The 24,473-nt window shown below is 48.0% G+C and overlaps 1 protein-coding gene across 1 annotated transcript in view; it reads right to left on the bottom strand.

Annotated features, from left to right (window-relative positions):
- GALNT14 (polypeptide N-acetylgalactosaminyltransferase 14) overlaps nucleotides 1-18,138 on the bottom strand; it is a 200,429-nt gene extending 182,291 nt beyond the window's left edge. The window contains exon 1 of the mRNA XM_074989855.1: nucleotides 17,694-18,138. Within this exon, the coding sequence (XP_074845956.1) occupies nucleotides 17,694-17,819 (126 nt within the window). The 5' untranslated portion in view covers nucleotides 17,820-18,138. The remainder of the gene's footprint in view (nucleotides 1-17,693) is intronic.
- Between the last annotated feature and the right edge of the window lie 6,335 nt (nucleotides 18,139-24,473).

Genomic DNA, 24,473 nt, shown 5'->3' on the forward strand with positions numbered 1-24,473 from the left:
TGTAGGATTGGGCACAGAAGAATGCTGGGTTCTAGTTTGATTTCTGCTGCTAACTCAGCAAGTAATTAGATCCTTCTGTACCTCAGTTTGCCTAGCTGTAAAATGGACTGACATCATGACCTTGCTGCTGGGTACTACTGAATCACAAGCAGCCCTTTGGAGTTACTCAACAAAATATTTCACTGTGACAAAACAATAAAAACAGAGCCCGAAGATTGAGTGATTGAATCAGCAGGGTAACCAGATCCCAACCAGCTCTCTGCTTTGAAGCATCCTCCATGCTGCGTCCTATAAAACCATCTCTGCTGACTTCGAGACAGTTGCAGATAATAATAATAATAACAACAATGTATGGAAATACACATCTCATGGAACTGGAAGGTCATTGAATCTAGTCCCCTGCACTCTTGGCAGGACCAAGCACCATCTGTGAGAGTTTTTTTTTTTTAAATCCCCAGACCTCTAAATGTCCTCCTCAAGGAATGAACTTACAATCCTGGGTTTAGCAGGCCAATGCTCAAAGCACTGAGCTATCCCTCCCCCTATGAAATCACTGTTACAGCTAACGTGTCAGCAATTTTTATTTGTGGGCTCACAGCACAGTAACTTGGACTTTAGGGGCCCAATTCTCTCAACAGTGTTTAGATCCAGCACAGAGGCAGCCTCACCTTAAAACATCCATGCATTCTTAGGCAAGTCCACCCATTAGCTCCTGTACTAAAAGTTAATCCGGTAAAAAGCACAGAACATGGCTTTTACCTTTCTGCTGAGGATGGCGTCAGGGTTACCTGAACTTTATAAAGAACTTTCATATATTTGGATAAAAGGCAAATGATTAGTCTTACAAATGCTGCCTTGACCAATAAGCCTGTAAGCGCCTGATGAAACCATCATCACTTCTCATTTTTGGAATGCAAATGTTAAGGATGATTGTTCCCTTCCACCACCACATACACTCTACACACACAGTACGAAAACAAAAGAGTAAAAAGGCTGCACTCCAGAGCCTAGTGAAAAAAAAAAACAAAAAAACCCAGAGCTCCGGGGCAGAGTGGCCATCCATCCCGTTTTGGCCAGGACAATCCCATATTTCAGGCATCAGGAAGATGTACCGACTTATTTTAACAAAAGGGCTAATTGTCCTGTATTCATGTCCCCTGCTGAGCTGCCCTTCCCCCAGGTCAGCACAGTCAGAGCTGCAAGTACCAGGTGCTGGCCAGAGTGCCCATGTAGTATGTACGGACAGGCCAAGTGTGCAGGCAGCAGCAGGGGCCGAGGCACAGGGTAAGGCAGAGTATGTTGGGACAGGGAGCATTAAGTGTCCCCCACAGTCCTTTTGCTGCCCTTCCAGCCAGGGAGACATACCCCACCCCTCCCAAGACAGGGTTTACAGTCCCGTTCCCAGGGCCATGCAGCTCAGGAAAGCCAGGAGCCACACCCACAGGACTGCAGTCCTGTTCCCAGCTCCCCATGGCTCAGTGAAGCTGTGAGCCGCATCTGCTGGGCTTGGGGAAGCTGGGAGCTGCACCCATGGGGCTGCAACCCCATTCCCAGTGCCTCATGGCATGGGCTGTGGGCCAGTAGCTCCTACAGGGTAAAACACACTGGAGCTTGGAAGCTCCCTTGCAGAATGGAAGCTCCCTCCCAGTTGCTGGCAGCATAGGGCAGCCAGGGAACTCCCCTGCAGCAGGGGGGCAGCCAGTTCCCAGCACCCCACAGCATGGAACAGCTAGGTGCCCTTCGCTGTGGGGCAGCTGTGGAGGAACCCTCCCCCCACCTCCCTGGGGCAGCAGCTCCATTGTACCCCAATGCTTGGGCAGCCCAGCAGCACCCATTGCTTGGGGCAGCCTCCCATCCCCACAGCCAGCCCCCATCCTCTGCCAGGCTGCATTCTTGGTGCTGTATGGCTGGGCAGCCACCCCCATAGGCAGGGAGGACCCCCCACAGGCTGCAGTCTTCATCCCCACGGTCCCCTGCACCCCACTGGGAAGCTGAGACCCCTATGCCCAGGGCCACCACCGCAAGGCAGCAATCACTTCTGGGCAACACCTGGGAGTGGCAGGGCTTAATCCTGCATTCCCCATGTGCTCCCTATGGAGGAGAAGCCTCTGGAGCCCAGGAGGAAGAGTCAGGTCCAGATTAACCTCCTGTAGGTCTGGAGACTGAACATTTACGTGGTCCTTTAGGGAGGCAGTGGAGCACGGCACAAGATCCAGAGACAGGCCCTGCTAAAGAGCAGGAACCATTTACTTGTACATATATTTTTATTTTTATTTTTTTTTACCTATTAGCTATGAAAACGTAGTAGGTCTTTTTAATGGGTGCTCAGTAAACCTGCTATTTTGAATGTTTGTATGGCATAGGTCTGATGGACTTCAGAAAGTTCAATGGGAATCAGATCTAGGGAAGTAGTTATTCCTCTTTATTCGGCACTGGTGAGGCCACATCTGGAATATTGTGTCCAGTTTTGGGCCCCCCAGTATAATAAGGATGTGGATTTACTGGAGCAGGTTCAGCGAAGGGCAACAAAAATATTTAAGGGTCTGGAGCACAAGATCTATGAGGATTGGCTGAGGGATTTGGGCTTGTTTAGTTTACAGAAGAGAAGACTTAGAGGTGATTTAATAGCAGCCTTCAGCTTCCTGAAGGGGAGCTCTAAAAAGGAGGTTGAGAAACTGTTCTCAGTGGTGTCAGATGGCAGAACAAGGAGTAATGGTCTGAAGTTGAAGAGGGAAAGGTATAGGTTAGATATTAGGAAAAACTACTTCACCAGGCGGGTGGTGAAGCATTGGAATGTGTTGCCTAGAGAGGTGGTGGATTCTCCATCCCTTGAGGTTTTTAAGTCGCAGCTGGACAAGGTCCTGGCTGGGATGACTTACTGGGGGTTGATCCTGCTTGAAGCAGGGGGCTGGACTGGATGACCTTCTGAGGTCCCTTCCAGCCCTGCGATTCTGTGATTCCATTTTACCAGGTGCCCTGTATTTGGCCACAAGCAAACTGCTGGAGATCTGGTCGCCCTATCCAGGGGCCGCATGTATATCTTGGGCCATTAGTGGCACAGTCTCTTATCCTCTTCAGTTAAAGCAGCTGCCTAAGGAAGCAACAGCCCCACTTCAATCATCTCTTATCCACAGTGGACCATCTGACTTGGAGGTCTGACTCCTGTTGATGGGTGTGTCCAGATACGGACCCATCATCAGTCTGGAGACAGTCTTAGGGTATGTCTTCACCCCATGGAAAACTGATCCTGATATTCCAGGGTTTGATTTCATGGGTCTAGGAGGGACACGCAAAATATCGAAGCATCTGCAGTTGAACCCCATGTACTCCTCGATATCACAAGGAGTAAGTCAGATCAACAGGAGAGTTTCTCCCATTGATGCCCTCTTTGAGGATGGCCAGATAAGTCAATCGTAGATAAATAGATTCCACCAACACAGTTGCCATAGCTAGAATTGTTTGTAGAATCAGCTTCTATACCTCGTGTAGACCTGGCCTAAGGGTCCATCTACTTTACATTCAGGAGGTACAAATGCAGCATGTGTAGACATGCCCAAACCACCCTGGATTTTGTATACTCCAATTACAGTGGCAGTGCAGCCTCAAGCAAACTGCTGGAGTACACTGCCAGGGGCCAGGCAGCTTGTACCCAAGTTAGCTAGACAAAAGCTCTCTCAGGTCTGTCTGTAAGTGCTGCTTTCATCCCTCTCCACTGGAGTGCAGACACTCAAACAGCCATTCTGGGAACAGGAAACTGACTCAGCACAGAGGCACGTTGGCTCCCGAACTTAATGATTAGAGACTTGAGAGAAAAGAAATGCGATATCACCAATCTAATACGGATAGCTGTAGATTTGCAGTGATCTAAACACAACATTTGTATCCACATCTGCATCCCCAAAAATGAGCCACGGCTATCTCCATCCCTCTAAAAGGATGCAGAAACCTGCAGATATAAAGCAGATCTCTGTGGATTTGCAGGGCTCTATTAAAGATGCCAGCTGGAATTTGAAATCTGCAAGCAGCCTCATGCACGACAGGTCACAAAGCCAGCAGATGAGTAGAAGAACTTGCACAACATGTGCCACCCAGATTATAGCTTGGTCCAAGAAAACCGCCTGTCTGTTGTTAATGCCGTTGCTTGTTGTGATGCCAGCATCCCTTTACACAACTTCTTGCAGGACAAATAATCCTTAGGAAGGGCAGAATCTAAACACTCATCTAGACTGGTCAGCTTTACTTATTGTTTCTAAATAATATGATACAGCTACAAGCACATGGCTGGCAGAATGCACATTTCAACTCCCTCCCTCCCCCAGTGAATGGCCTACTAGCGGATAAAAGCCCACAACTGCTGCTATCCAATGGAGTAATTCCTTTCATGTAAGTGACAGGGAGCTATGCTGAAGGTCCTGGCTGAAATCCTACTGACGACCCAGCTGGGAGCTCATCAGGCAAGCCAAGAAAACATCAAACTAAGTAGCCTGGTTTGGGAAGGCCAGAAGAAAGGGAGAAAGATCATTACAAAGAGCTGGGACCTGAAGTGTTCTTGAACAGCTAACAATGATGGAGATAGTGTGTGTTCTGCATCCCTCCTTGAAGGGACTCACTACCTCTTGGTACTTCCATTCAGAGCTTGGGCTCATGCCTGATCACTGGTCACTTCTGGATATTCTGATTACAGCAGCAGCCCAGAGTAATTCCCTCCCACCATCTGCTTATAGCAAGGAAACTGGGACCCATTTTCTCAGAGGGTAGGCCTCAGCAGAGTGCTCTGTGAATTTATTTCCTCTAGTTCGGCTTGCTGTACCTCCTCACGCTGTGTAGAGCTGAGTCTTCAGGCCCCTTAGAAACAGCACTGTAGGCTGGGACTGACTGTTAACTCGGCCATGCTTCTGCAAGGGACACATTATACCTGAGCCGGAGAGGCTCCGCCAGCTTCTAGTTAGTTACTGGGTGCAACTCAAGGTGGCATGTGTGAGCTAGAAAACCCTATATCATAGCTTGGGATATACGCATATCTGAGTCGGGACGTGTGTTTTAAATTAACAGGTATTATGAAGGCAGGGCAGGACACTCACTTTTGCCGGCCACCCCACCAAATGGCACTTAAGTTGGCTTTGAAGGCAAGTTGTGAGATCCTGGGAGGCAGGCTTAAGGGACCCTGCGCAGACTCTCTCCCTGTGACTAGCCTTTATGCTCATGCACAGCACTATATAACTCAATAGGAATACTCCCATGAGTAAGACTCACTCACACGAGCGGGACTGAGAGGATCAGGCCCAGCCCAAAGGGAGGGACTAAACAGGTAATAGGTCCCCTACTGCAGGAAGGTCACCGATTCAGCATTGCATGGTCCTGCGAGCCGTTTGCTAAATACTGACTGCTGTACGTACTTCCAGTCTAATGCGAAGTGCTTGGAATACCACACAACACACACAGGTAATCAGCAAATCACACCGGTCCTGCTGGGAGGGTGACGGCTGACCTCTTCATTCTCATCCAACGGAACGGGACAGGAGTCAGAAGTAAAACCTTCCAAACTACATCCTATTCATTGCCCACAGCAAAGACAGTTCTGCGGCATCACTGCGTGTGCTCTTTGACAGTACCATTCGGAAGAGACTTTATAAACCCCTTTCTACATTAGCAAGGGGATGGATTCACAGCTGATGGAATTCAGTGCTGCTGCCCTCACGGCAATGGAACAAAGCCAGTTTACAGCAGCTGAGGAGCTGGCCGAAGGTTTCTTTCTCAGCAGACCCTCCTGTTATGCTGACTCCCGCAGTGGCTTTGGAACCAACAAGGGAAAGAGGGAGAGAAAAATCAATTTAATTGCAGCTTAGTAAGCAAATGTGCTAAGTGTTGCTGGCAAAACGTAAGCACTTTTGGTGGGGGGTGGGGGAAATGGCTTTTTTTATTGCATGAGAAAGTGGGGTTATACCAAACCTACCAGGCTGTCATCTGGTTTTCACCCCTTTCCCATCTTTAAGCAGGAGGATGCCTCTAAGAGGCACACAGTTAATGGCAGATATTTTGTGCTTGTGCTACTCCATTTAATAGTCAATCCATCGCACCCTTTATTTTTATCCTACCCATAATTGCCATTTCATGCAAAGCATCTCCCTTAAGCAGAGCCCGTTTTTGCTTTCTCCACAAAATCCAGCCCGGTGATTGGTTTTATTGCACCAAATGCTGGGCTGTCCTAGTGGAGGGGAACAGCTCTGACTACATTGCTCTTGCACAGCTGCAGCATGTTGCTGGTGAATTTTTATTAGTCCTCCCAATGTTTTCTTTTCCATCAGCGCAGAGATTCACGCTAACAAAAAAAAAAAATACCAAATTGGCATCCTCCAGGGGCGGGTGCGCTGCCAACCTTAATACCATCTGCAGAGCTTGCACAAAAAGCAACGTGCATGCTCACAGGGACGGTGTTTTTAAAAGAGCTTGTTCAGGCATGTGCTACGCACCACATCCGCCACTGGGATTATGACATCAAGCTGAGAGGCGGCACCACTTCTAGAGGCTGCTTCTACTGCCACTGAAGTCACTGTTAAAACTCCCCTGGGCTTCAGCGGGCTGGGCGCAGCCCCTCATTGACTCAGGAACTGACTGCAAGGGGCTGCATGTGGGCCTTGGTGGTAGATGAAAGCAAAGCTCTTCGCTCGGGAGTGAAAATTCAACACTCGTTAACAGCCACTGCCTTCTGCCAACGGTCATGGAAGCTGCCCATGCAGACTTCCAAACAGCTGGCCTGTAGCTGGAAAGTTGTCATGCCCTTATTTAGATACTGAGTAAACAATGTGTCTCCTGACCAAAGAACAGCCACACTGAACCGAGAGCACTTTTGTATACATCCTCTACTCAGACTTAGAAGGGTAGAACAAGAATGCACCAACTGGGTGGTATATACCAGTGTTTCTCAACCAGAGATATCCTGAGGTCTTCCAGGAGGTACATCAACTCAGCTAGATATTTGCCTAGTTTTACAAGAGGCTAGATGAAAAAAATACTAGTAAAGTCAGTACACTAAACCCTCGATTTAATGGACCCCAATTAAATGAACTTTGAAAATAATGGGCGCTGTTTGTTGCCCGGCCCTGCCCCAATAAACGCCGGTGACGCACCAGAGCCACCACTGTAGCTGGGGCCACCAGGACTGAAACAGCCACTGGAGTTACCAGGGCCACTGCAGTGGGTGGAGTCACCAGAGCTGGAGCAAATGCTGGAGGGGGAGGGAGTGGCTGTGGTGGGGTGTGGGAGCTCTCTTCCTCCAGCCCCATGTGTGTGGAGCATGTCAGCACCTGGCCACCACCCCCTGCAATGGTGCTGAGCAGCAGCCACGGCATCAGAGGCTGCTTCACACTGACAGACTGGGGGCAGCAGCTGCGCTCCGCCTTTGCGCAGACAGCTTGGAGCCTGGGGCTGTGGAGCCACAGCGCCGAGACCTGTGGGAGGAGCCAGGCCAGCGCACTGCTTGTCTCCTGGTAAGTGAGAGAGGGAAATAGAAGTGTGAGGCAAAGAATGGGGCAGGAGGGATGAAGGAAGATGTGGGGGAAGAGGACAGGAGTGAGTGATGGGCTGGGAAGGTCAGTGCATCATCACACAGTCCAATCATTCGGATATAACAGACTTGCAGCATTAATGGACACCCCTTCCCCCCATTAGTCCATTAAATCAAGGGTTTACTGTACAATCTAAAAAGTTCAGTAGAAACAAGTTATTGCTTGAATGCTTTGTTAATAAGGTGGACGAAAGTCAGTGAGCTCTCAGTAGTAATCTTCTGTGATATTTTTGCATGTGTTTATGAGTAAGTAGTTTTTAGGGGAGGTGTAACTTGGTGTATGCAAAACAAATCTGACTCCTGAACAGGGTACAGTAAACCAGAAAGGTTGAATTGCACTTGTTTCAAGATCTCAGATTACCTTAGGCCCATGTCCTTTAACCAGTGGTATGGATACTGGGTACCGGAGAGAAGCTGGTTTTTGTTTGGTGGTGTCAGGCAAAACACCATTCCAAGCATTACGGCTAAAACCTAGTAGTATTTACAGGCAAACATGCAGGTAAACAGACATGTATAAGACACAAGTAAAATCCGTATTATTTACCTGGCTATGTGCCTGTAAATAGCACTAAAAAGCACAGAGAGTTTTTAAAATGATTCAGTGGACCGCATCTTCTGTTCTCCACAAAAGAGCTTATTCCTGAGCTTATTTACTGTTGTAGGGGAGGACAGCAGGACTGTCAGTTGATGGGGAATCACCCTCATGCTCTTTTATATGGAAACAAGAAAGAAGATATTCCCACAGAGAAGACACTTATGAAAGGCATTAAGCCACTTCACTGGATTATAGCATATACCTCATCTATATAATATATTGTATATAGTGTAGCACCCAAAGGGTACTAGGCTTTCTCCCGACATGCAGATAGATACAGGTGCTGCCCCAAACCATTTGCGGGCAGCTTTCCAAAAGAGCTCAGCTCCCACTGAGACACCAAAGTAAGTGCCCAGGTTTTCAGAAGAGCTCACTCAACAGGCTGGGTTCTTCAGAGCCCCAAGGGTGACCTGGTTCCAAGGATCACAGTGGAAGCTCCTGAATGGCCAGTATTTTAGACAGACTTGGAGCCGCAGCAGATACTGAGCACTTGAAAATGTGGCTTTTTAAAGTCTTTGGAAAAAAAACTAATCAGTGAGATCTCCATATGGAAGAGAGCAGCTGTTTAGTTGCAGACAACCAGGCTGTGCAATAGTTTAGTCCAAGCCATGGAGAATACGGTTTCCACATGGAACTTTAGGGGCAAGGTTAGGTAAGCTGGATGCAGTTCTCACAGTTTTGCCCAGACACCAGGGTTACACAGGCGCCGGGAGACCCTGTAGTGCAGCACCTGCAAATACTCAGGTGAGGAAAAGGCTCACCACCGCATCTCAGAGGACAATGCGTCCTGCTAGGTTACCACCAGCGCTTCCTGCAGCACCTGAGTGAGTGGTGTTCGCCAAGTTCCTTGTGACACTAAATCAGGGACATCCAGGACCAACTGTGTTAAGAATTAAAATCTGCATTTGATTATGAGTTGAATGTGCTCCCTGAGCTGCGATTTCTTAGCTGCTGTGTCTGCATGCCTCTGAGAAGGGGTGCTCAGCCTCCCTAGCTACATCCCACTGCTTCCTCTGCTGCTCAAGTGACAAGACAAGCCAGGAGTGCTTCTAGCAGCAGCTGTCCAGTCCACGCTGCAGCTACTCAACATCCCTACTCTAGCCTCTACTGTAGCAGAGGAGATGAAGAGTAGCCCTGGCTGCTCTGTCTACGGCTGGAATGTGGAAGCCCCAGGAAGATGAGAATAGGAGTTCTTCTGGCTCTGCTAGAGCTTAAAGGAATACCTGACCAAGGTCCTTTCCCCACCACAGTCACTTAGGGTGCCTTAGAAGAGAAAAAGCTGGTGGTAACCAACACTAGGTAGCTGAAGGGAGTAGAAACCATTTGCAAATCCACTACTGGGGATTCTCCTGGCAGCGGCTGTCCTTAGCAGACGCAGAGCCACCACTGAACTCCTCTCCCTCCAGCCCTGCACGGGGTGGACAGGCAGAAGTATATTGTCACAGGACAATCTATAACAGGCATATGACTTCAAAAGACAGTTACCAGTTGACAGAGGTTAGAGCAACCCCACTATCAAAGAGTTCTGGCTGATTGGCACCAAGAGAGTAGGATGGAGCAGACACTATACCCCACAGTACTGATTGTGATCACCTGACCTTCCTGACAGCCCATTTGACCCTCAGACTGGCCACTGCCAGTCTAGGTGTTTCATGAAGGTCTCCCATCCATGTACTGCTTTAGCTCACAGCCACTGAACTTAGGAATTCTGCCAGGACTGACTCACAAGGTCACACAGCTGCGAGCAATTTTACCCTCTCCCAGACCGGAAGGAATAAAGATGGGAAAACAACTCAGGGGAGAAAAATTGCATGAATCATGTGACCCTCCTGAATATATAGAAGTGCCTTCACATAGTTCAGTTGCCTTCTTCCTAATGATCAGAAACGTACCTTCAGGGTGTCTCTATCAGGGCTCTGACAACGCCAGTCAGGACCAAGAGTCAGAGCAGGGTCCAATCTCAGGCTGAGAGTAGCAGGGGTGTGCAGGCCAGGGTCAATAGTAAGGATCAGAGTCTGAGCCAGGTTTCAGGGTCCAGGGCAGAAGGCAAGGTCCAAACTGAGGTGAGGTCAAACCCATGAGTTCAGGATAGAGAACCAACATAGTTACAGCAGATCTGCCCTGTTTCCTGGACACTTCTTAGCATGCCCCTTGGGTTTGTACAGGACAGGGAACAAGTCAGGAGTCATGAGGCTGCTACCTGGCAGAACTCTTGAGTTGGGCATCCTGTGTCCACAGGAGCAATTGGCTAATGGAACACAAACTAGTTACAGCTGCTGCTAGGAGGCTGTGTGGAGTCTTCACTAGCAGCTCTGCAAGGCCGTGTTTGAGACTCACTGGGCCTTTTCAGTCAGGGCTGGTCTACACCAGAAAAGAAACTCAGTCTAAGATATGCAAGTCCAGCTGTGAGAATTACATAGCTGGAGTCAACATACCTTAGGTCAAATTTCTGGCGTGGCCCCACTGTGAGAGATCGACAGGAGAAACTCTCTTATCGGCTTCGTTTATGGATCTTCCCCTTTGAGCAAACATATGACAAAAGTGAATGGCTTTGCATTTTCTTGACAGGGCTGAAGACTTCTCAAAATCTCTGTACCTTGTCAGTGAAAAGAAAAATTTCTCCTCCGTCCTCTAAAATGTCAAACAAGAGATTTTAACTGCACCCAAAATTTATTGGGCTGCTTCAGAGTAAACAGACAGCTTTTTTTTTTGCCCTTTCTAAATTTTTTTTTGCAAGCACCGAATAATGGAAGGTTCCTGGATGCCCTGAGACTCATCATTTCATAAAGCAAACACGTCTTGTTCAATCAATATTTATGCCCCTATCACTCAGAGCTGCAGCATGAAGCTATGATAGGGGTAAATTCATTCATGGTAATTACCAGCCAAAAATTAACAAGATTTTCAATTACTGCCTATTGTTTTTCAGGTATCGCAGAGAGACCACTGATGCACAGTCAATAGATTAAATTAAACAACAAAGATAAGATAACCCGCGCTTCCTTTGTCCATGACAGATTTATTATTATTATAGCCACCAGAGTTTTGCCTGACCAATAGGACTGCTAAATTCTGAAGAAACTGTGTGTCCCTGCTCATGTTTAACCAAGACTCAGTTGTTAGCAACCCCGGCCAAGACAGACAAGGAAAACTATTTTCAAAGCCTAGCTACAGTTAGGAAAGTGACTGAGGAAACATCAACTTCTTAATCAGCAGGTCTGCTCCTGGGCTCTGCCTGAGTCACATAAACACAAAAAATGATTGTTTAACACTGTTCGACATGCAGCTGAAATCCAGATATGGGAGAGCAAAATGGATTCAACTCTGTCTCACGCATCACCAGTTTGTTAGTGTTCTAGACAAGCTGAGAAGCCTGCCTTTTCTCCTGGATGATTCACGGAGGGCATTCGTTGACAAATGTCATTATAATGCCCATCCTGCGACCAGCAAAGTCAGTGCCAAATCCCTCTTTGGCTTCAATGGGCACAGAATCAGGTCCTCTGATGTTAAATCAGCAGGCTTGTGTTCATGTTGGAACAGGCAGTTCAGTTAATTAAGATCTTAATTTTGGCAGTGTACGTTGTTGATTTAATCTACGTTAAACACCTCCAACAGGCTGGTACTATACAACCTGACAAAGTTAGACAGAGAGGAAGATCACCCGCTGAGCTCTGGACGCAGCATCTCTCTAGCAGGTGTTGATGCAGAAAGAATGCAATGAGATATTCAGCTCCCCAATGCAAAACTGGCCATTGCCCTTCTGACTATGGGTCAGCCTTACAGGGTACAAAGCAACAGCACAGGAACTTTCACACAAGCGGAGGGAAGGTGGACAGCACTCCCCAGTTGCTTCCAGGAGGAGCTCGGGGTCCTCAGGAGCTTTTAGGATGCTTCAATGGCTTCATAGGATCAGCCCTCACCACTGCATTTTAACATTAACCACACTCTTTTGTTGAGCATACTGTATCTGCAATAATAGTGACAGGACATGTCATGTCATATATTTTGTAGTTTCATTTTTTTTTTTTTTACACCCTCCAGTGTTTGCAGCGCGTCCTTGGAAACTTGAAAATAGCATTTGTTTCTCCAGGGGGATTTTAGTTCCATTTTTCTTACCCTGAAATTAACAAGGCCTTGTTATTTTTGATAGTTGGTGAAATCTTCTGGGATGCCAGCTGTCTCTTTCCTGCACAGTGTGGCCCCGCTCACAATAGCCCTGCTCTCCTCCACAATCCACCTAGGTTTCACCCATACACCAGTGGGAACAACCGGGGGCTCCGTGCCCATTTAAAGCCCTTCCAAGCCCTGCCTGCCCCAGAAAACGAGAGGCCAACCAACCTGGAAACCTGACCACTGCCAACAACACCACCACAAGCACTGGGAATTTGGTTTGCTAGTGGGCTGCCACTAAGCAGGGCCCACTGCATATATTTTTCCCCAAACCAATCAGGGAATTTTGTAATTAATGCATAATAGAAATTTTTATAATTAATTTATTAATTTGTAAGGGGTTTTTTTAAATGAAAGGCAAACAGTATAATATAAATGGAGGCAGTGAACACTAGCAGTTGGAACAGTGGCAGAGATTCAGGATTCTGGGATTCAGCTCCAAGTTCATCCCCTGACATGGATGATCGGCTTTTTAAAGGTGCTCAACCACTCCCTCTGTTCCATGGGTCACCTGGCGCTGGGCTTGCTTAGCATTTTTGAAAAACAAGGCCCCAGTTTGCTCCTCTGGAAAGCAGAAAGGGGCGAGGAGGGGGCCGAGGGATTGGCTGGCACTGATTAATGCTTGAAGCGCTTGGAGATCCTGAAATGAAAAAGCTCTGTAAGTACAGAATATAATCATTGAACCTCAGCTGATGAGAAACACGGAACTGCTACCGTTGCTCCCTTGCACACCGCCCAGCACACAGGATTAATTTTCCTAATCCCTTGCCTGCTAACTGTCTCACCTGATTAGGGTCCTGCTAGACAGCAGACACTAGAAGACAATCACACCATTCCAGTGGCCTAGCTGCACCCGCCTTTCTTCACAGGCTGACAGGACTCCACGTTGAACAGAAAAGAAGCACAAGAATGTTTTCCCTAGCCATGCAAATAGGGCTTGAAATGTCCTTGGCAAAAGTAAGTGGTGGGGGTACAAACAGCATGGATGGCAGCAGATGAACTGGGGATTTTAATCCACAACCAGCAAGGAGAGAGATCCCCTACATGGTGAAGTGGGTCAAGTCCATGCCCCATTGTTATTATGAGATGGTGCTTAAATGCCTCAGCAAGAAATCCCCTACCGGAGTGAAGATCTGCTGGCCTTCCTGGGACAGAAAAATGCCCCCCAGGAGCTCCTGAGTGTGATATCAGGCTGGCTTCATGCAGCCACTAGCCAGCTGTGTTCCCTGTAAAAGGAGCACTGGGGTGGCCCCCCCAGAAGAGATCCAGGTGCCACCTAGCTGATTAGCAGAGCGCCTGCAGCCATTAACCTTTGTTTCTTCTGGTGGTGCACATCCACACGCCTCAGGGCACATACATTTTTTTCCGCACACAGATGGAAAAAATGAGAGGGAAGCATTGCTAGCCAGCGATGCTCTGAGATAGGAAGGAAGAAAAGTGATTAGCAGAAAAGTGGGCAATAGAGGATCAATAAAGTAACAGCTATGTCTCCATGGCAGCTGGGAGCATGCTTCCCCTCGTGGAGCCAGACAGAATGGCTAGCTCTGCCTGAGCTAGTGCAGCCAGGTGTAGAAAAGGCTCAGACTAGCCACCCGAGCACATACATAGGGTCTTCATAGGTTTGTACTCAGGTGAGCGGCCATCCATGTTTCGCTGGCTACGCTGTTATTGCTAGCGCACTAGCTCAAGCACAGCAAGCACGTATGTGTCTGTTTACACATGCTGAGCCGTCTGGTCCCAGCAGCAGCACAGATGTTGATTCAGAGAGTGCGGCACAGGGCATTAAAGGTCAGGAGAAAGCAGAGGCAAAACCAGGTACAAGCAAATGTACTCCTATTCATTCAGCCAATGGGCACAGCAGGCCTAGCCAATAGGAGAATGTCCTGGACCCCTACGTAGGAGACTCAAGTTAGATTCCTTCGGCTCAGCACTCATGTGGCGGGCACCAGTCTAGATCAGAAATGCTTTGCCACAGAGGTTGATAAATGCAGATACTGCATTCCTCTATTAGATCAGATTAGCTCATTACTTTAGATCTGATGCTTCTGCCATTAAAGTGTAAGTTACCTCTAAGAAGTTGTAGAGGAAGAGGTTCCTATCTGTATCACTGCAAGAGTATTGCTTGCTAATGGATTAGTTGCTATCCAATATCCAAAGTCCATAACCTCATGGCCAGAGAACTGAACTGGCCTGGGTGCTCCCTTCGTTGCTTCTTCACTGGTTTTAATGCATGCATACGAAATCAGATTTGGAACCCTTAGCAGGGGTTAAACGACGTGATGTGTCCCTTTTTTCCACAACTAGCTCATAATTTTGTATTACTCAAAAGTAGTTTTCAAAGCCAAAAATGTAATGTACTAAAAAACGAAGCCATACTGCATGAATCTCAGGAGGATGCAACTGTTTTGATGGAAAATTCAGAAGAAATGAAGGAGAGGCAATTTCAGCTGTCAGATTTCTGGAGTTATGGCAACTTGGCAGGTGCACCTTAGAAATTTTGGGCCTGATCCTGTATCTATGGAGTGAATTATCCTTGACTTCCATATGAACAGGATCAGGCCACTAACAAGGTTAGTGGTCCAAAGAGTAGGCGAGAACTAAATCTACTTGTGTTTGGGGGGATCCTCAAAGGAGGCTGTAAAATGAAGAATCAATTCTCCTGCAAGTGTTGTTAAGTAAAAAGGTTCATTTGAAGGAGAATACAGTACATCATGTCCAACAAGTGAGGTTTTATTTTGCAGTTTTGAAGAGTGCATTTTCAAAACAAGCCTATTCACCCAAAGGGATAGTTATGGTTAAGAGAGCACTTTCATTCTAAACCTCTGTTTCCAGTGACTTATTACCTTTCCCCACAAAAATAATCTGGGCCTGAAATTACACAAATTCATTCTTCCATCCTAGATGGGAGAGATTATGGAAAGCCTGAAAAATCCATTCCGTCATTTTTTGTACGAAAAACCAGTGACTTTTGCCACATGAAAACCAGTGTATTTTTACCATTTTAAGAATTTTTCATAACAGTTTTTTGGATTTAAAGTACATAATCATTTTTGAAGAATAGGTTAAAATACAGTTCATATAAAATTCATGGGCCAGATGCCAATCTCACTCTCCCTGGTGTAAATCTAGAATGAATGCCTGATCTATAGCCCTTTAAGGCTCCCCTTAAATTTATTAGGTTTTGATCAGTTGCTAAACCCTCTGATTTCCACCAAGTCACTCCAGACTTGCAGTAATGTAAATAAAATTAGAATCTGGTCCCATGTATTTCAAACAGTTGTATCTTTGCTAATGTTAGTATCAACACAGGTTATTAAAACAAAGGATTTTGAAACATTTCCTAGTTTATGCTGCCTGTTTACTTTTTGTGTTTCACGCAATTTGGACCAGGCACCTACACTGGTCAGTTTCCATTTATAGTAAGTTGCAGGTTGCAGTTTCCTGAACTGTACAATGCTGATCTTGGCTCAAAACACGACAAGGGAATGTTCATGTACAAACTCTTTTCACTGGGACAAACAATTTCATGAAAATATTTATAGTTGTATTAGGAGTCTGCCTTTTTTTTGTTGTGGTTGAACTACCATAAGTGTAGCGATTAAAACCAGTCTGGCACATACAGCTCTGTCACTGACTCACTGCGTTGGACAAGGGCATTAAATTCTCTCTGTGGGCTTCTCTAGCTTTAAAATGGGCATAGTTGGGCCTACCTCGGAGTACTGCAAGGATTAATCACTCGTATATAAAATGCAATAAAAACTGACAGCATAAACTACTTTCCGTCCGTGCTCCATGTCCTCCCTGCTGCCTGATCCACAGAGGACAAAGCTCTGCTCTAATACCCAGCTAGGAGACTTGGCCCTGATTCAGCAGTTCGTCAGCACTTACTTAACCTGAGGCATGTGTTTAAGTCCATTAGGCTTGCCTGAATAGAGGTGGTTTTTTGAACACATGCTGAAATGTCTCTTAGGTCTCCAAATCACAACTGCACACTAAGGAGTGGAGATCCAGGAGTGAGGAGGACCATTACAAGCTGTACTCATTACTATGCCCAGTACATCATTTCCCCACCAATTCAGTCATACACCAAGAATAGAGCTATCCAGACCATTCTGCTCAATTGCTGTTTGAAATTTAAAATAAAGTAGTATGCTTACCGCAAGCCAAAAAAAGAGAGAAAAGTTTATATACCTCTAATAGGCAAATATGAAACTTGAGTCTGAGCTCAGGGAAAGGGAATATAAATATATGAAATATGAACATATATGAAAAACATAAATATGAAAGAATATGAAATGTAAATATGAAAACTTTTGGCACAGACTGTGTAAGCAGAAAACGAGCATAATAAAACTATTTGGCCATCGCACGGCCCTGCTTGGAACTCAGCGACAATCAGCATATAAAACCAAGTTGCATGGGAGTGAGAGATGACACAGCACAGAGAACAAAACTGATGCGTGAATTTGAGAAGCTTGATTAGCCAAAAAGGTCACAGAGCCGAAGTTGGGTATTCTGGGGAGAATACTTTAAACCCCGAGGTCAAGGGAACAGGTAAGGGCTACAAGACTGAGAACAGCAATATCAGACATCCACACAAGGTGCTATGAAGGTCCCATAAGGTATCCCAAGAATTGAAGCAAGTCTATCTTTACTCCAGGCTTGATCCTGATCCGACTCACACTGGTGTAAATCCGGAGTAACTCCATTGAGGGCCAGGAAGTTACAGAGACGCTGGGCTAGTTGGGGTAAATAAGACGAGGATCGGGCCCAATCGCCCAGGTTAAACTCTCGGAGGCGCCAGTCGGTGCCACTAACCTGAGTGGGGGAGAGGAGGGGAGCAAGCCAGGAAGCAGATGAGACCCTTGCGGCGTGCAGGTCATACAGCCGCAGCCCGCTGGGGAGGGAGCAGGCTGGGAGGCGCTTTCTGGCTCCCACCCAGCCCAGCCCAGCCCAGCCTAGCCTAACAGTGTCCTGAGCTCCGCTGGCCCCAGCGACCGAACCCTCAGGCCGGGTTCTGCTCAGGCAAAACTCCGGGCGAGTCCCAGAACGCCGGCGCGCTGGTCTCCTCCCGTCCCGAGCCGAGCCACGCTCTGAGCCCTCGGCAGGGGGAGCCGGGGGCGGCGGCGGAGCGGGGGCCAGGACGGCGCGCTAGGGGGTGTGTGTCCCCGCTGCCCTGCTCGCTTGCTCCAAGGGGAGGACGGGGCTGGGAAACTCTCGCGAAGAAGTTGCCCCCCGCAGTCCCCTCAGGGCTGGCCCGGGGCAGGGGGCGCAGCCGGCCCAGGGCTCCGGCTCTGGCTCCTTCTCCGTATGGGGCTGCGCCCCGCCGCATCCCGGCCCCGAAGAGGGGCGGCGGCTCCGTACCTTTGGCGTCTGCCCTTCGGGTCCCGCCAGCTCCGGCCGCCTCCTGGCCCCGAAGAAGAGCAGCAGAGCCGCGATCCACAGGACGCCCAGGAGAGACAGAGCCAGCCGGCGAGGCGGCCGCCGCATGGCTCCGCCAGGGCGCGGGGAGAGGGGCTGGTAGCCGGCGGCGCGGCGCGGGGCTGCGCCCAGGCGGGGCGGGAGGGAGAGGCTGGCTCGGCCCCTTCCCCCGGCCGCCGCCGCCGCGCACCGGCTCAGCGGCCGCTGCCGGCCCGGGAGGCTCCGCGGTCTCTGCTCCCAGGCAAGGCTCCGCTGCGGGGCGGGGCGGGGCGGGCTCCGAGCCGTCCGCTGGAGCCGCTGGGGCCGGCAACTTTCCGGCGCTTGGGAGCTGAGCGGCGGCTTCCCGGGCCAGCGCGGTGCCCGGCGCTGCGCAAAGCCGGCCGGGGGCTGCCAGAGCCTCCGCCCCCTCTGCGCCGGCGGGCCGCTAAGAAGGGGGCTGTGTGGGGCGGAGTAGCCGTGTAGCTCACCACCCCCCGGGGACAGTACAGCGCCACCGGCAGCAGCGTGTGACAATCACCCCCCCCCCCACCCCGCAAAGCGGCAGGATCTGGACCCGGGGCGGTGTGGGGGGGGAGAGAGAGACACACACACACAGACAGACAGACAGACAGAGGGAATGGGGCACTCTGCCTGGAGGGAGCAGGGTTCAGCCTGGCCAAGGTAGCCTATAGCCACCAGGCTGGTGGAAGGAGGCATTTATGTCACCTTAGCTACAAGAGCTTAAGATAGGACCGATTAATTTAGCCCCTTGAAAGAGCAGGTAAGTGGAATTTAAATCCCTGGCGTAGGAGGAGAAGATTCCAGGCTCTGTAAGTGTCATGAGCTCCTGTAAGTAATGTCAGCCAGACCGCCCCAGCTCCAGGCTGAAGCCGGTGGTTTGTTACTCATACCAGAGTGATGAGGGACCAGGAGGAGTAGCTATGGCCCTGTTTCTGCAAGTGAGGCCTTGGTGTAAGAGCTCTGGGTGCACAGAGGAACCTGGACATCAAAAAGGCTCGGTGTGTATAGAGGGGGTTGCCTGCCATGGAGGTAGCTAATACGTTCTAAGCAGAATGGTGTTTGGAGGCCCAAGCTACTGGAGGCAGAATATAATACATTTCACAACTGGTGCAGTTCCTTGCCCCACCCATTACTACTTTTCCCTGCCTAGCCTTGGCCAGAAGGAAAGAAGCTCATGCTTCCCTTGAAGCAGAGGGCAGGAAATAAATTAGATATCAGAATTGATATGAATCACTCATGTTTACATAAAAGCTACAGACCCAAACCCCATAAAAACAGGAGCCCATGCATAAAGTAACATATGGAAGGAAGGAAGCAGAGAAGCCGGCAGAAAGCTGGGCAGTCCTCTGCACACGGTACAGCAAAACACTGTGCTGTGCATTTTTCCCTGATGTTCCTGTTTTTATGATTTCCTCCAGTTGTTTGTGTCACTTACTCATTTACTGTTTTCATTCTCCATCCTTTGTCCTCTTTTGATTTATTCCAAGGCTCACCGACTTCTCTTAATGGGATCCATGCCTCTCTGGCCTGATGTGCTTAGAACGACTCCCTGATAAAAATTTCATTAACAAAAAGAGACAGTTAATCTTTTGTTTTAAGGTTGTGTGACTTTCTATCCAGGGGGCTTGTGGAAGGATAAAGTGTTGAAATCCATGTCCGTATGCAGAAGTTTTTAAACACAGAAGCAGTTGGTGCTGTCTTTGCAGCTGACTAAGCAGGGCTGAGTATATGGCGAAGGAAAACACAGGTACTATGAGAAGAAGTGGGGTTAGCAAATGTGAGGCATTCTCCTAGCAAGCTGGGTGTAGTTGAGGTCTTTCCCTCTGGCGGGGGAGGGGGAGACCAAAATCAAAATCAAAATCAATATTTGTCTGCAGTTCACATGGTTAGAGAGCCCAGTGTTCTAACAAGACTTCAGATGGGGTGTCCGATTTATGTATCAGCACCCATTAATTTTAAACGCATGCAGATTTCTGAGGTTCCAGTCTTACACTGGTTTGTTACTATACAATGGAGGGGAGAACACGCTTATACAAAAGTTAGACACCAACCATGGAGCTGGGGTACAAGCCTTGTGAATGCCCTTGACAAATTGGAAAATGGTCTGAAATCAACCAAATGAAGTTCAGCCAGACAAGTGTGAAGTGCCACATGTAGCAAGGCAGGGAAAAAATATCAAATGTTCTAACCCTTTGCTGTTTGCATTGGCTTAGTGGTAGAATTGCTGGAAGGCCTCTGTGGGGTTAGAGTAGATCAAACTGAATTGGAAGCACTGGTGCAGCAGAAAGAAGCCAATATTCTAGGGTTCATTAGTCAAGGTGTCATAGGCAAGACAGGACAATATTAGCTTCTTCTGCACAGCACTGATGCCTCAGTTGGAGCTTTGTGCCCACTTCTGGGTGCCAAAGTTTAGGGACCCAGTAGACAAAATGGAGAGAATGCAAAGGAAAGCAACCAAGGTGATAAAAGGTTTAGAAACCTGACCTAGGAAGAAAGGTGTTTATATTAAAAAGACTAGTCTGAGAACCAGGGAATGAAAAAAGGGCCTGCCAAGTCTTCAGATATATTGAAGGCTGTTATAAAGAGACTGTAACCAATTGTTCTCCATACCCTCAGGACAGTCATAGTAGTAGTAGTAAGGGGCTGAATTTGCTGCAAGGGCTATTTAGGGTAAGGAAAAGTTCAACTATAAGGGTAGTTAAGCTCTAAAAACACACTTCCAAGGGAGATTGTGGAATGCTCATCACTAGAGCTTTTCAAGAATAGATTAGATTGGGGTAGGCAACTTGTGGGCCACGAGCTACATGTGGCATCAGCTGTGGCCTATGGACCCCCTGCCTGCTCCCCTCCCACAGCACTTTGAGCATTGCAAATCTGAGCTCTGCTCCATTCCTGCTCCTCCCTATCCCTCCCAGAGCATGAATGCTGTTCAGACTCTGAGAGAGAAGGGGAATGGGTCAGGCTATTTTCATGCTCCAAAAGTGCTGGGAGGGAAGGGAGGAGCAGGTAAGCATGGGGCTTCAGTGCACAGGTGCAATAAGGGAGGGCAGGCTGCAGATGGAGCCCCAGTGGGCCACACATGATTTGTGGATTTGAATGGACAGCTGTCTGGGATGGGCTAGGAGCACTTGCTCCTGTCTCATCACAGGGGACTGGACTTGGGCTTCTTGAAGCCTATCAATGAAGGATTTATTTATATCCTTCTTACATTGTGGTCCACCTGCCTCATCTGCTTCTTGTATCCAGTAGACATCACAGTTTATAAACATCTTATGGCAGGAACTCTTTTCCAGGCTGCAGGGTCCAACACAGTATCACCATACTAATTATTTACATCAGTGTGGACCTGGATGCTGTGAATACAGTGTGACTGCTGCAGTTTAGTTGAAGATAGTCATTTTGGTCCCCGCTGGTTATCAACACTTTAAGACTTCCCAGGATGTCAAGATTTATTAAAAAAATAAAAAGTTTATATATATGCAGAAGGCACTTGAGCACGACAACTCACAAGTGGATTACTTTTATTGAAAAAACTTTACAGCAATATAGAATGGCAAAGGAAATACCACACAAATTAGATCACAGATAAGGATAATAAATAAGGCATGCCTGGCAAATAATGCAGTCAGATGATGCTCTCAGTACATTGAGAAACAACTCCCCCTACTGAGGGAAAGTGTTATTAGCAGGGGTCCAACTAATTCAATAAATAGCAGGTGGTTTTTGTTCGGTAAGTAGCCAGGGACACATTCGAGTGCCTTGCACCTTATGTGCTGATTTATACCTGGGTGTCACCATCCCCTTCCCCACCATTATTGCAGCTAAAATCCCAACCAGATAACGTTCTTGCTTTGTAACCCTGCAAAGATCTTGTGTCTGTAGACTGAGGCAAATGGTGCACAGAAATATATTTAGCATGCAATCATGCAAGCCACGGTGGGGGGAACAGTACAGAGGAGAGGGAGGAAACATTCATTAGTTAGGAGGTTATATTTAGAGCCAGGATGATTTTACACACCCACCCAATTCCCCTCATTACCCTTGCTACCAAATGTGGTGTACTTGCAGCAGTGAGGAGAATTTGGTCCTTTGAGTCAGGGTACACGATAGCAATGGGGAAGAACGTGCCCAGTTAAGCCTGGTGTGTTCCAAAAAGAGGGCGCTTTTCTGTTTCTGGGCATTTTAACCTTAGGGCTGTTTCCAACAGGTTGAATACAACCCTCAAGAGCAGGTCTTGGAGGAGCAGCATATAACAGGTGGACATGGCTATTTTCCCCAGTTACGGCACCAACAGAGGAGCAGCAGTAAGACTGCAGAAGAGCCAGGTGCACTCAAAGGTTTTACAGCAGCAGGTGGTGACTGATACACTACTCATATCAGCTTAGAGCTAAAACATCATAGGAAGATGAAGGCACCCATAAGGGCCCTGAGATGGAATTTCAGGCAAGTCTGAGGAGTAGGAAGCAGTCAGCTTAGAAATGGGTCAATCTGTTGATTCCAGGGGCAAGGGAAGGAGAGTATATTCAGGATCTCATTTTCTGGATGGTGCTTCAAGGATGGCCCCCCCTTCCAACTCCAAGTTACTACACCAGTGGTAGCATATGAATGTCATGGAGTGGGTGGAGAGAAAAGAATAATTGCTTCCCAGCCTGTCAATATCTGACTGTTCAGAGCTGGTTGGAATATGTTTGAGAAAAATTAAGTTTCAACAAAATATGGTCTACCCTCCAAGCCAAAATGCTTCAAGGAGAGATTGGTTTTGACAGGTGTTCTCCTGCTCCCCCAGAAGGGTTGGGATGTCCACAGCTTTCTGCTCACTTCTGACCAGACAGAGGCCCTCAAATTGAAGGCCTGAACTGTTTGAGTCTCTAAATAGACTTGTTTTGGAGGCACTTTTTCCAGAGCCTTCAATGTGGTTTGGTTTTGGTCCAGTGCGTGGACCTGCTGGGGAGCTCTGCTTGAATACTGCCCCTTGCTCTGTCTGCAGCAATTTGAGACCAGAACTTTTACAGTGTTCAAAAAAAGACCTATATAAATTCATGGAGAGTAGGTGCTTCAGCAGCTATTAGCTAGGATGGGTAGGAACAGCATCCCTAGCCTGGAAATGGATGACAGGAGAGGGATTACTCGATTACTGTTCTGCTAACTCCCTCCAGGGAATCAGGCACTGGCCGCTGTCTGAAGACAGGATACTGGGCTAGATGAACCTTTGGTCTGACCCAGTGTGGACGTTATGTTCCCAGCAAGACTGAAGCATGAATCTTAGGTTGCGGTGGCCTAACGGTTTAAGAGAACCTGACAGTAAGAAAAAAGAAGGGGGTCAGATGTCCCCACGGGCTTCAGGGGTGCCATTCTGCTGATTCCAGTGGGTGTCCCTCAGGAAGGAGGTTTGTCAGAAGAGTCTCCTTTCACATGAGCATTGGCCAAGCTAGCAAGGACAAAAGAGGAAGGGAGTTGCCTATCCAGGGGCCACCATAGCCACACAAGGGGGTTAGACAGTATTCCTTCATTCCCAAACTCACGAGTGCAGCAGAACCATGACTGGAGTCTGTGGGGTGAAAGGGGAGCAGACATCTTCCTCATGCATGTCCCTGCCACCCCTGGGCAGTGGCACACAGGTTCCACTGCACACTCAACCAAGCTGGGTGGGGGAGGTGGGGAAGGAGCAAGGGGAGAAATTCGAAGGAGACAGTATCTCAAGTTATTCTTACCTGGCTTGCTCTGACACATGCACCATGTTAGCAGAGTTCAGAGATATCCAGCCCTACTTTGCCGGAGGGAGCATCGATTACCAAGCTTGCCAAAAGAGGCAATCCTGGAAAAGTGCCAAGACCAGCCTACAGCTACACATTAAGAAAAATTTACACCCAATGCCCTACATCTTTCCTAGGAGGGCCACATTAGCGTGTGATGTGATGATTTGGACTAGTATCCCCCTTCCCCTCCGCCCCAGGAAGCCAAGGCCTTAGCTAGCTGAGTACACTACACACCTGAAAGGGATTGTAAGCGGGGGGAGAATCCAGACCCATGAGATCTTCTAAACAAGTAGCTGAGACCTTTTGAACTTGTAAGGAATATGTCCAGCCACCAGTGCAGCCCTCCCAAGACCGAGGCAACGTGCTCAATATGCCAGCTTTCTGGAGTGAGGACACACACCCAGATTTCAATCCTGAAGGCAGATTCTCAGCTGGTGTAAAATCCACTGGAGTATCTGTTACTCTACAAGGTGCCACAGGACTTCTTGTTGTTCTCAAAGTGACACCAGTTTGCACTAGCATAGGATGGGGCCCACAGGGTCTGATGGGATCACAATGGGGGAGGCCAATAATTAAACCAATGTATCTAAACCCAATATCACCTCCACTCAATGCTCTAATATGGCAACTGCAACCAAATCAGCTGCATGAGCTAACAGAGCTTAGTAACTAGTTTTGTCGGCTTGAGTGATCCAGGGGGTCCTTGATATACATCATGGATAAGGATTGTAATGTAATGCAACTTAAAGCAAAGGGACTTTTGGAATTCTCCCATAAGAAATGTAAATAGAGGGGGATAAGGAATGTAAGGCAAAATTTATGCTCTATGGTTAAAGCATTTTAAAGGACATTTAAAGATGTGATCCTAACCCAAAATACATTTTAAAACTATTTTTATCCTCAGTGCAATATGAGACAGAGGAGAGTCACAGAAGATGCTGGGAGGGTATGCTAATTTGTTGTTTTT

This window comes from Carettochelys insculpta, chromosome 3 (assembly GCF_033958435.1).
Source record: "Carettochelys insculpta isolate YL-2023 chromosome 3, ASM3395843v1, whole genome shotgun sequence".
In the NCBI taxonomy this organism is placed as follows: Eukaryota; Metazoa; Chordata; order Testudines; family Carettochelyidae; genus Carettochelys; species Carettochelys insculpta.